Genomic DNA, 13487 nt, shown 5'->3' with positions numbered 1-13487 from the left:
TTAAGCTAAAATATGATGTGGCGTTTTGTGTTCCTCGGGCAACGTTCATAATAATCGTCGTGAATCGATCAGAATGTTTACTTTAAATCTATATTATAAAGCACTTTTCGTAAATCAAATCTCTTTTCATACTAGATTGAACGACGAATAATGAAATGATACATTCTCAGATAGTTGTTTGGACGATTCCAGTAACGTAGTTGTACCCGTAAACCCTAACCATATGAATAAAGTAAATGATCTTTACCAATCTCCTGGTACGAGGATGTTCATAGACATAGTATCGTTTATAAGTATTGACGAGAGAAATGTTTTTAATGAGGTTTTGATCTGAAAAAATTATTAAAAGTAAAATAAAAGTAATCTAATCAACAATTAATGATTACAAAACAATTGATGATTTCAAAACAATGGAAATAATCAATGCAAATCATGTATTTCATAACCGATCAATAGTATTTGACCACTCATTCAACCGTCCACTTAGGAATTGGGCAGTTTGGTCAAAAGCCATTACAGGCAACTGTATAGTCAAACACAGAAGCCGCTACAGTTGGCCATCTGCAGCTAGGTGTGAAGGCTGTTGTAGTGTCATACTTTGGGGGTGGGCCGTTTCTGGGACTCTGCCAGTACATTGTAGGTGTAATCATCCTCAGCCGCTGAAAATAAGGAATATACAATTGAAACTGATAACAGATCACTGAATAGAATCCGGTTAAAACTAGAAACAGAAGAAATAGACGTTCTCTCACCTCCGTAAAATATTCTTGTTAATTTCTTGACAAAACATATAAGAACGATGTAGATTTCACACATTACATGCTTCATTCTCGCATGCCATCCTTGGGATTTTAAACTTTTGTCCTTTGCCAACGTTTACGTTCTACCAGGCTGTCAAACAAACTCGGATCCGTTCAAACGGAAATAAACTTAAAAACACATCAAGACAAACAAACGAACAAACAGACAGATTGAAAATAATACCTCCCTTTTCACGTAGGTGATTAGAATATCATTACCTTCTGAAGCAGAGATGAAGATGACGTAGTTGGACGGGAAGAGCCCCACCCTTCCTGCCGTGAAACCCAGGCACCAATCACCAGCTTCTCCTTCGAGTACTTCAATCACATCTCCCGCCTCAAGACGTAACTCGTTATCGTCTCTTGATTTGTAATCATACATAGCCCTGGCGTATCTTCTTTCTACAAAAATGTTAAGAAGACTTACTCTTCCGGGCTAAATACGCTTATAAACGATATCTTGTATCTTATTACCTACTTTCAGACTGTTCGTCATAACATCACATGCATGGTATTCATTCAGTAATTCCTAATTATCATAGATACTTACTTCTATTGCAAACATTCTGTGGGTAATAACGGATGCTTATATGTATCTCCTTACCTTGTGTATTTTTCCGCAACGTGTTAATTCCGTTTTGATCCGCAGGGTGGTATTCTGGTTTGTCTGGGTGGAAGATGATATCACAGCATTGGAAAAAGGTACGATTAACCACTGCCACCAACCATGGGTTAAACAAAGCTTTACTGGAACACTGTTGTAGTATGTACATGATGCATACATATGCATGGATTGATTTGGTTTGTTTGGAAAGTAAAGTGAGGAGTAGGCTTCAATAAAGATATATTGTAGTATTTTTTATATACAGCTTTGACCGTTTGGTAATTTTTGATTTCACAAAAGTCGTTAGCAGGTGCTCGTATGGCGAAGTCGATATAGTGCTTTCGTCTTGCCAAGGAGCATTGCAAGAGAATTCAACATTGCCGAGAACATTATGCAAATAACCTCGGCCTTTTTAGACTGCATTATCACATATTCACATTCATATTCACATATTAGAAATCATAATCCTCTTCCAAGGTCCTTTAATTTATCAGATTTTCTCTGGTCGTTTTTGCTAATGACTACCTTCTGCTGTCCATATCGCACTCCACACTCCAAAACTGCAAAAACTCCCATTGTCCTCTATACCCCGCGGTAGGCTCAATAACAGCGAAATTACCGTACAGGGAAAATAACCCATTTAGCCGAGCTCACTTGGTTCCTTGCTGCAAAATACCTGAACTATCGGCTTCGTCCCGATCATTTTCTTTCCACTTAAGGGCGGTTATGCCTTAACGAAGTAATTCTCCCGTGTAGTCTACGATATGTAGAAATCAAGAAATGATAATTAAGCTCTACAGGAGATCTGTACCTGGTAAAGCTGAATGTCTCCGGAGGTCTTGATCTTCCTTTGTACAAGGTTCAGAGGGATCTCGTCTTGATCCGATGTCGTAGTAAAAGGCGAACTTCTTCCTTTCCTCTTGTTTCTGGCGCCTCCTCAAGACGTATCCGAGAAGGCAGATACAGATAAGGAACCACAGACCGCCTGTTGTGGCACCGATTACTATGGCTAGAGCTGTGGCGGTGATTTCCTGTTGAATGCCTGTGTGAACAAAATTAGAATGTGGACAAAATTCAAATGAAAACAGAAATCTGTTGATTGTACTCTCCAAGCAAAAGTTCGGCTGTGACTGGCTTTGACGTGATTTTAGGCGCTTTTATCGTTGTCGAGTTTACATCGATAAAAATCTTTATAACGATAACGATCATATGCCTTATTAATCTAATCACTTTAATACCTCACAGCCACTCTACAAGTACGTGCGAAGTGTGACTTCGCTACATAAAGAAAACAGGACAAAATTTTAAGTCCGACAAAAATGCCTATTAGAAACCAACCGCCTAGCCGGAGCTGAACATCGGCTTAAAGAGTACGTTGGTTGTACTCTAAAGTTTCCAACATCTCTGGCGCAATAAACCAAGATAGGTATTACACAAGGATCAGCAATACATGTAGAATCTAGATTGAATTTTGAGTCTGCGCATGACTACCGAGAACTAATTTGACTGAAACAAAAGGAGCATAGGATTAATTTTTCAAGTGTCAATTATGTTATATCTGAATTATACGTACCCGTCACAGAGAGCTTTGTTGTCCGGACCTGTCTTTGTCCTATGCCGTTAGTTGTTGTGCATGAGTACGTTCCACTGTCGTTAGCTTCTACACTGTTCAGAACAAGGGAGCTCGTACGGACATCGCCGGACAAGACGTAAGAATTGGCCCTTAAAAGTCTTCCATTTTTAGACCACGTGATGTTCGGAGTGGGGTTGCCGTCGGCCACACATTGGAAAGTCACGTGGTCGGAAACACTAACGTCCATAGAGTCCGAGATGCTAATAATCGACGCAGGATCTGTAAAATATGATTTAATATTAGTAGTAGTACCTGTATAGCTTTGTTAGTTTTATTATATGGATGAAATCCCCTGGATACCCCAAAACTGATGCGAGCGTGCGAGTGAGATAAAGTTGGCAAAAAGTTGGCAGAAGTTGCCTTCATTATGACATATAGGTGGTCAGGAATGATGAACAAAACTAAACACACAGAGCATTGTATACCGAATAATAGATTATCATTTTTGTTTGTTATTCTACATCTTTGACCTTGGCATTCTACGAAATTAGAATCCATTTTCCGAAATATGTTTTTTTGCAGTTTAAAGCATATATTTTCTCATTTTGCAGTTGCTTTGTATGAATAACAGCATGGTCGAAAAACCTTTTTTTTGGAGACGACGAAAATTGATGCGTGCCCGGGAGTCAACCGTATAATCAAATCAGCTTGGCCTAAGCACGTAATAATCACATTTCGGCGTCTTTATTTGCGATACCACTCATTTGATTGTAGTAATAAGTATAGTTTCTGAACAAGCGAACTGCTTCATATAAATCTACCAACCTGTTTTACCATGCCTTAAAGTGTCGCAGCCTGACATGAATACACTTAAGTCCAAAGAAGCAGATAGTACAGCTTCGTTTCATGACGTCTTACTTGTGTTTGTCTTACTAATCAGTTAGTTTTTCCTCAAAGAAACCGCTAAGTTCAGAATCGCCACCGTGGAGCCGACAAGTAAGACTTTTACCCCGCATATATGACCCACGAGATAAAAGCGACTGTTTTATTAGATCTTGGCATCAGTGAATGGCCCAAACAAATGGAGTACTCAGACATGAGATCGATAAGATGTGAGCCTTCAATGAGGACGAGAACTCTTCTTAATCCAGTAAATGGGTGCCAAAGCCCGTTTTATTACTCGCCAGAAGTCCAAGACGTAAAACAGGCGGGGCCAATTTCCGGTTAATGATCCCTGCAATGAACTGAATGGAGAATTTCAGATATAAAACAAGATATGCCCTTGGCCTTTCAGTAATAACAAGCGCCTAAACGGGGCTTTTAGCGTTATAAATGGTCAGTTAGATGAGAAAGAGCGTAAAAGGACTGAGATTATGTTACTTCAATATGCCATATAAGCAAGTCGCTTCTTCCATTGCTGCACATCAGCAACACATTACTGTCACTAGATTCTGCTCTTCAAGATATGCTATTGGAGGAATAAAATCAATCTTGCCAGGATTCTACTTTACAGCCCCCCTTATTATCACGACATCGGATTGGTATTGGCACTTATAACGCACCAATGAAAACTCACATTGCACTCTAACCAGCATACTTTCAGCAGCTGGCCGGACGGGATGTTGTACAAAACAGGTGTACAGTCCTGCATCAGCTCTCGTCACGCGGCGGATGACTAAAGATGGTGACTTTGCATTTCCGCCGGAGTACTTCCCCTTGTAGCCATTAGCTTCGATTCTTCCGCCGTCTTTTTCCCAGTGAAGTGATGTAATGTTGGGTTTGGCATCCCTCACAGTACACATCAGAGAAACAGTCTTTCCCCACGTCGTGATGTATGGATTGCTCGGTCCCACCTCTAGCTTTGGTGGCACTGAAATAAATATTTGAAACAAAACTATTACAGTTGGTAAAATTTGAACATTATATTCAAAATCTATTGCATGCAAATACATGTCAGGTAGATATCATAATGATAAATGCAGTGCTATTAAGGGCTACATCCAATATTATGCTTATTTTGAGGCAGTGGCAGACGAATGTACCAACTTCTATTAAATTTGTAGGTTCTTTGATTTCAATTGAAGAGTTGTTTTCTAATGGTCAGGAATAATGGAAAAGAAAGTGAATAGAGATTCAGTTGATTTTGATAGCTCAAAGTACATCATGACTGCAATCGTGATAATCTGATTTACCTGCATCACGGGTTGCCCTCCTTCTGTGCGAGTTCTCTCGTTTCCTTTTATTTGAAATTAGACATCACATTGTTTGAGACCACTGATGATATCAAGTGTAAATTAAAATTGATTGTTTCCTTCCTTGCCCATGGTCTGCCAAGTTCTATGCAATAAAACCAATAAACTCATTACAAACTAAAGCAAAATGCACTGGAGGAAAATAGCTATTGATCTTAAGGAAAGCCCATTCGAGTGTTATAATGATTTGTCATCTTCATTAAGTCAGGTAAAATCGAATAATTAGAAACTTACCATGTAGATCCAAGCGGATGAATTTCTCGTCAGTGCCTCGTTCGTCTGTCATGATTGACAGGGCGTACATCCCCTCGTCATCCGCCGTCGTGCGATCAATCCGCAAGGATGCTTGCCCCACCAATTGGGCTCTCCCCTTATAGAGGCCATAAGCACGTCTTATCTTTAAGTCAGGAACATAGGAGAAGACACTTCGTCTCTGCTGGGATGTGCTGTCTATGTCAACTTTGTGCCATATGATTGAAATCACTCTGTAACTGGTGGAGTACTTTGCTGGCAAAGTTGCGGTATCACCCAATGTCGCTTTCACAACGTCCGGAAGGTTTATTGATACAGCATTCTCCGCCTCACAATCTGTAACAAGAAAATATGTTCATTTTATTGTAACGTATCATAAACATGGAAAGTACATGCGAGATACGAAGATCAGGTAATCTTGAGACAAAATAAGCGATGTTCTATGCTACGATTGTGGCTGTGTGGTGCTCTGCTGAATGTGCACAACTTCTCATCCAGGTAATCAGATACGCAAGGTAACATTTACTCAAGGAACTTGATGGATTTTGAAAACGGTTAGAGGTTTCACTTTCAGATCTTTTGTATTTTCATACTTTTTGGTTAATACTTGGTTAAAACTTGCTTAACCCCAGGTATTTGTTCTGTCACTGACAAAACGGTTGTTAACGTTAACTTCTGACTGTTTGGAAGTTGCTTGAGTAACTTATTTTGCAAAATTTTGAGACTAATATCAAGAGATTTTTCATGATTAAGATACAATTTCATGTTGTGCCCACCTGGTACAATCTTTATTTAGTAACGTATAGCTATGTAGCTTGCAGGAAAGTTTAATCGTCAATACCAATACATGTGTCATTGTATCATTGAATTATTACATTTTTAGAAGTTCTCTACACGTCAGGCAAATCGTTACAAAGTGGACTACATGGAAAAAACTAGTTTGTTTAGTTTACTTAGATTATTCATCAGTAATATATATATACATACATAACATTATACATATTCATTAATTAACCTTTAATGAAATTACAACTAATTGAGGTTACACAATTACTTAGCAAGCCAAACATCGATAACTTATTCTGCGTTGACAAGTAATAACATAAAGGCCACGGTTATCGCTGAGTGCCCACGTACGTAAGCCAATCAGAACGCTTCTCTGGGTTGGTAACAGACGGGTGGAAGAAAATCACCCTGTGGAGCGGCACGTAAATGTGCCTAATAGCGCGTAAAATTAAAAATATGGGGAGGGAATAAAGCTTTGCATTTCTAGTTATGAATTCGGTGGGACAGTTTTAAAATTGATATGATATTTCTCACTTGAGGTAGACGGCAAATCTTTCACGTACATGTCACCAGCCATTATAGGACGACCAGATATTCGAGACGACAATGTACGTGTTAATCGAAACCCCCGGTGCAAGGATATACGCATGTACATGCTATCAATAAATTCTGTACATCAGCTAATAATAATCACACCAATTCATCCCATTTGAAAAGTCAATGGTATACCTGTTAAATAATCTTGATAATTGCCCATTAAAATATCTGTTGGAAAAGTCTTAATCCAATTTCAACACCGTGATAAGTGTGACAGAAAGCATGTTTTGTCAAAAGAGTATAATCTTATCTTCCTTACTGTGTTCTACATACCATCATATTCACACGTTTAAAGCAAGAGGTGGTAAAGCGGTGAGTTTGCGATGGTACATTTCACAAAGACTTTGCATAAAGGTTAATAGCACCGTTAGCGCAGTATAACATGGCTGTGAACGCCATTATTCTGAATTTATATTACAGAAATTACCTCAGTTATCATGGAAATTGCAGATTAATGAAATGAAACACCTCAGTTGTGGCTTAATCCACCGTGATCCTGTGATAGCGTTGCGACGTTGACGCCATCGTTTACGACTCTTATACAAGTCCTGTGCTGTAAGTAGTAAAACGGGAAAATTAGGTGTTATCTGACCGAAGACAGACGGCCCGGCATTACCAGTGCAGCCATCCATGAATGTCATCTGCGGCGCTTCTCGGTAGTAAAACACGCCCAAAAGTCCGGAACTAGGGACTTAGCATCTAAATGACTGCTATTACGTTCCTTGCTGTGAGAAGGATTTGGGACCAAAAAGCAATTAGAACTGAAGTTTTGATAAGACGTCATAGAATATTTCGACGTTCAGAAATAGTATTCTAGTAGTCATATTTGTTTCTCGTTAATCTATTTATTAAAAGCTACACAACTCCCGACCGCTCAACGTCATGTTGATGATCCGTTAGAACTTATTTATTATGTATAAGGAAACTTTATTACAAGGAAATAGACATATCCATTTATGAGTAAGAAATATTATATTTCAGCATTTCACACTTCGGGATGGATATTATTACCGATTTGGAAGGGCTATAACATGTGATGTATCTTCCAATCCCGTTTAATGTCTGCTGTATATTTTTAGATTCTCCAGAGTGCTGAGTAGATTCTGACAACATATTTTGCTGTTTCGATCATGTTTCTTTTAAAAGAATACTTTCACCTAACGTTTTCCAATAAAATAAGCGATACATCTTGGCAACAAAGATCAAAGACACCCAACGCGGATTAATTAGGTTGTTCGAGTCTGCTCAATAATTAAAGGAAAAATGGTTTCGGGAGCCAAGCTGTGATTAATAAGACACGGCGAACTTTCTTTAGAAGGAGTGCCAATCGATTTGCTTCCTACGGTTGATTGACGTATACAAGTATCGATCTGTGCTCTACAATAGAGACCGTCGTCCTCAGGACTACCACAACTATAGTCATTATTTGATGCTCACATATTTCCTCACTGCCTTGTATCTGAATCTAAAAAGGACCCCATTGACTTGACAGGCTGATTCCTTCTTCAACACACGGATTGTTTTTTACAACAAGAAAGGCTTCTATGTCGTCGTAAATCACGGCACTGTGTATCGGTACCTGTAAAGATATCTAACATTACTTGTACCATTATGTCGAGGAAACTGTCTGCGTCATGCGAGATCGATTCGTGCCAACAAAGTGCAAATTGAGAAGCAGTAGACATCTCCGACTCATCAGTCTGAAAAAGAATATGACTATCTGTCTTTACTGCTAGCTTGATGTCCTCGGGTTCTTGTATCAGGTTCAATATATGGTTATAGGAAGATCTGTGGTTACTGTACGTGTGGTGTATCACTGGAACTGCTTTGGGCTTTGGTTAAAGTTTTCCTTAAGGTTAGGGTAAAGGCTATCCTTCGGGACCAATGCATCACACGGTATTCACGGTGTATACACGGTGTCATAAGTCAATAGTTAGCTTTAGCATTTAATAAGGTATACACTAAGTTTAGATCTTTAAATCATAATTAGCTAATAAAGACAATAAAATCTTGAGTGTCAGAAGGATTAAATGTATTTCTTGAAAATACACGTTCGAACGTTCAGGTGAGTCCAGTTCTTTAACGTTTGATGAAAAGATTTAAATTTCTTCTACAATGCAGGTATACGAGTGTTAATCTAAACTTGACTGTACAAAATGTTACCTCCATTACCATTAATCCACCGGGTTACATAGATCTGTGACTTTAAAAAACAGTGGATTTGAGAGATATATATCTAGTGCAGCACCATCAGATATGTATAGTTTAGATATACTGGAGCGTATTATACTGGGGGATGTTGGGTCTGAGATCTGTTTGGACGTATCTTTTACGTATCTTTTTCATAGTGGCGGAATTAGGTATCCTGGCGGAATTATGTTAGATGTTACGTGGTTACATCGTTCAGCACATACAACAGTTGATGGAGAAACTTTCCCGACAGACGATAGCAGAAACACAATTAGCGAGATTTATCGATCGCAGTTCTAGAAGGCTGTCGGGATCCTTTGAACTGGGTCGGGTCCAGCAGAGTCCACGTAAGGCCGTGAGACATGTCAGTTTGGGAAACAAAGTCATCCTAGTCTATCTAAATGGAAATTGTATCACATTGATGGTGACACTGACGCTTTTCCATCACATAGACGCCACGCTCAGGTGATGTAGTTGATCCTAAGATTACCAGGCAAAGCCGCCGATGGAACATTTCCAAACGGTGTAGTGCTCGATTCACTTCTTTGTCAAGGATAAGCTGCATACTGAAGTCATTGATCCATCCCCAGGTTGCAGCTACTACGGTTGGTACTTCAATCATATGAATATGCTTCGGCAGCCAATCGTCTCAAGTGCCATGCTTATGGGAGATAAATTGTCCGGTAGAAAATGACTTTTTACTCTTGGCAATACGACGTGGTATAAGCATCACTAAGTGAGTTGGGCTTATCAAGGTATGCGTAGTTGAACTAATGAAATTACGATTCTCTCAATAGCTTAATTTACACAACGGAATGCTATTGCAATGATCAATTGGATTTCCAATGATTGCTATCTAATATTATTGCTGTTATCGCCATCCAGAGTATCCATAACTATAATCATTGCATCGTTATTGTAGCTATCGCAATACTTACGTACAATCTCCAAGATACATGACTTAAGATTTACGTTTTCAGATTAACTTTTTTTGACAGGCACACTTAGACTCGGTTCGATAACTGAACAATCTTAAAGGACAAAAAATACAACAATCCAACGAGGAATTGATGATAAATATCAAACTTTTGATATCTCACCTTCAATGAAACTCCATTAACAAACCTATTTGGCTATCTCAAGTGAGGTACACCTTGTTCAGAGATAAGAACGCAAATGCTCTTTTCCCATGACGTTTGAATGTATCATGGGACGATACTAGCAGCTCAAGTAAAACAACAGTGGCACTGTTGGGACTACAGTTCTAGCTTTCAGCTTTCACAGTTTAATATCAAAGAAGAATAGATTGCCTATGAGTAGATCAACAACAAACTATGATTACAGTACGAAAAAAGAATGCCAATAGCAAACCTCTGTCATAGATAATTTCGTAAAACGAGTCTAGTAATGTGTGGCATAGAAGCTACATGTACGTTTTGCATGTACATACGATTTCCCGGTGCGTTTTGTATGGAAATGGCATATTGGCCAACTACTGATAGGCTGAACACTGTACATGAAAAATCAATGTAAACCGTCTGTTTGCAAATGCGAATTATTGGCCTAGAATACAACCTGCTGTACTTTTACTTGCGGAAAATGATATGCAAAGAGACTGACTTCCTGAATCAGATTTTCTGAGATAGTTTATGGTGCACCACGATATGTCATCAATTTCGTTGTAGAACATGAATGCACGTATGATACAATTAGATCTATCTGTATCAATGGACATATTGTAGATGCCAACTACTTTACATTTATCCCGCTTACCTATTTTACTCCCTAGTCTCAATCTCATTTTATTTTCTATCTAAATCTTTCAATCTCCCAGAAATGTAGCCCATTGTCTCAACACTTGTTTTCCCTTTTCTGTGACCTTACCTTCTAAGAAGATGGTTCCGATGAGGATCTGGATCAGCAGCATCTTGAAGAGTCTTCGCACTGGAAGAAAATTCATACATGAGATCGGTCACCAGCGCCCGAGCACACGCAGAATTTACTTCTTCCTCTCCTGATTCTCTCGCTGAAATAACTCCACACTCAGTACGCCGGCTTCACAATGCCTTATCGGAGAAAGTCTCTTGGCTCCAATCGTTAATAAAAAACCGCAGCATACGCACAGTGGCTGCTCTTCGCCCTCCTCGTCCAGCTTATAATGACACAGTCAAGGTAACGTAATTGCGGAGAGCCTAAGAAAGAAATCCCCGGTGGATTCCTGTTGACTGCACTGATTCACAGTTCCTAAAAACCGGTACGGGTACGAGTACTAGTTCCTTTTAACATGTGGCGCACTACTACAAGGCCTTCACACATCGATGATTTCCGGCAGTATCAAGACTACCCTACGCTGGTGTAGTTTGCATTAATGGTTAAAGGAGATAGAGGAATCATGAAAACACCCTGGTCTTGAATTGGTTGTTTAATACATTCGCTATTGTTGATATAGTTTTGAAGAAAAGATATGCAAACTTTTACAATTACTATTTATCTATACTGGTCAACCTAAATTGCATCTTTAATGTCGGTTCAGACAAGTAAACGGCAACGTATGGTATATACTGCTTAATCTAATGTTTTTTTTTCTTAAAAAATGAATTGAGGTATCATTGAATCGACATAACTGAAAGGGAATGTTGATTAAGAAAATTGTATGAAAGAGAAAGTGCGAGCTAGATACATTAATTTTGTCTCGGGGTATTGGAAATATGATGGAAGCTATAAATCATCTCTACACAGTGTCATTCATGACAAATGTGTTGTCATTGATGCGTCGTAAAAGGCAATTAACAATAGATGTTGCCTTCAGGAGTCAAGGATGAACGTACTTCGTTCTCCAGAGGGTCTGTCGTTTACGTTTTACTTTTTTATCTATACGAAAGCAACATGGCACTAGGAATTGACCTTTTTTTGAAAAATCGTAGTAGCAAAGAGGTAAACTTTTCATGTAAGACCGATGGAACAGTGGGTTGGTGGACACAATTGCTTTCTAATACAAATGCAAAAGGTATTGGCTTTTAAGTGCCCACCTTGTATTTGAATTATTTTGTGTGTAAATCACAGCATTTTGTGTATATATCACAACATATTGTACCTTTATTAGTTTTATTATACGAAAATGATTAAATCGGATTATCATTCTGCAGAGAGTTGGACATTTTTTTCAACAAGATTCATACGATATATTTTTTTTCCATAAATTCAAATTCGTTCTTCATAAGAAACCGTTTAAACATGATGTGGTTCAGGAATATAATGACGAAATCTATATCTCACTGATTACTCAAATGAAATCCTAGCCTGCAGATATAGATTTAATGATTAAGATAACGAGTGGACATCGTAAACAGGTTCATGGTTTCGAGTGTCGTCCTAGAACTTTTGCTGTTGCTTAAGCTATAATTTGTCTTGTTTTTTTAAATCTAGATCTTCTCATCGTACAACCCCTAGGTCATCGGAATTGTAATGACAGATAAACATTCACACACAAATTGCAGTTGCGTTATCGGTAATGTCCGGACTAAAACATTCCATTATAACCTCAAACTTCTGTCAAGTTATGATTTATAAACAGTGCTATGATTTGAATTCTCGCCTTGAAAGATCTATCTTTGTTCAGTTTCTCCTTCCATTTACCGGATGAGGGAATCTTAAAATAAGCTTGGCGCAACAGATTGAAATATGGACGTTTATGTCTAAGGCCCCTTTCCTATCACGTTCATCTTTACAACACTTCACAGCACATGTCATGGCAGACAGACGGTCTTCGTCTTTAAACCGGAAATGGATTACATGTACAATACTTGGCTACTTATCGACACCTTAAAAGCTTGATGAAACTCAGTGGGAATGCAAGATAAAATCAATAGTTTTGACATAAAGGCCACTCATATAGTGCAAATGCACCAAAGATAAGTAGAAAACAGGATGCGTACTGACGCAATCTAAAACTTAATGTATGTACGTCTTATTCTTTGCTCTGTGGGGTACCCATACGGTCGTTTTAGAAATATCAGGTAAAGAGATGTATTCTTATTTGTAATTATTTCATGATGATGGTTGTCAGAATTCCAAATCCTAGTAAGGAGGCAAATGCAAAAGTGAGTGAAAGTTGGCGAAATTTCTCCAACAGCCTTGATTAGACTGGTAGGAAATGACCCAAGCGGGCATTGTGATTGAAAGATAGGGAGGGAGACGACAGCTTCAAACGAACTCTTCCGTGAATGTCGTCAGGAATATCATTGACGCTGCGGGTGATAAAACGGCCAAGTAGCGCCGAAAGCTCGAAGAATTAGCATCCAAATAAGTACAATTATCTTTTGGTGGATTTGTAGCTCCAGAGGGACACTTGTCTTTCAAGGTTAGTTCTAGCTCAATATCATGGAATAAAGGCCTAGAAGTAATTTAAGAAGAAGGGTGGTGAGAGAATGAAT

General features: G+C 38.7%; 1 protein-coding gene across 1 annotated transcript; it reads right to left on the bottom strand.

The window, feature by feature from the left end:
* Nucleotides 1-400: 400 nt before the first annotated feature.
* On the bottom strand, nt 401-11078 carry LOC136443756 (protein amalgam-like). Its single transcript, XM_066441117.1, has 8 exons — nt 10939-11078; nt 5464-5817; nt 4554-4847; nt 2978-3256; nt 2216-2446; nt 1405-1467; nt 1020-1202; nt 401-659 (listed from the first exon to the last, which is right to left on the bottom strand). Exons 1-8 carry the CDS (start codon nt 11012-11014, stop codon nt 592-594), a joined length of 1548 nt encoding a protein of 515 aa, XP_066297214.1. The 5' UTR covers nt 11015-11078; the 3' UTR covers nt 401-591.
* Nucleotides 11079-13487: the final 2409 nt, after the last annotated feature.

Source organism: Branchiostoma lanceolatum, chromosome 10 (assembly GCF_035083965.1).
Source record: "Branchiostoma lanceolatum isolate klBraLanc5 chromosome 10, klBraLanc5.hap2, whole genome shotgun sequence".
In the NCBI taxonomy this organism is placed as follows: Eukaryota; Metazoa; Chordata; class Leptocardii; order Amphioxiformes; family Branchiostomatidae; genus Branchiostoma; species Branchiostoma lanceolatum.
This window is presented reverse-complemented; position numbering and strand designations above follow the sequence as displayed.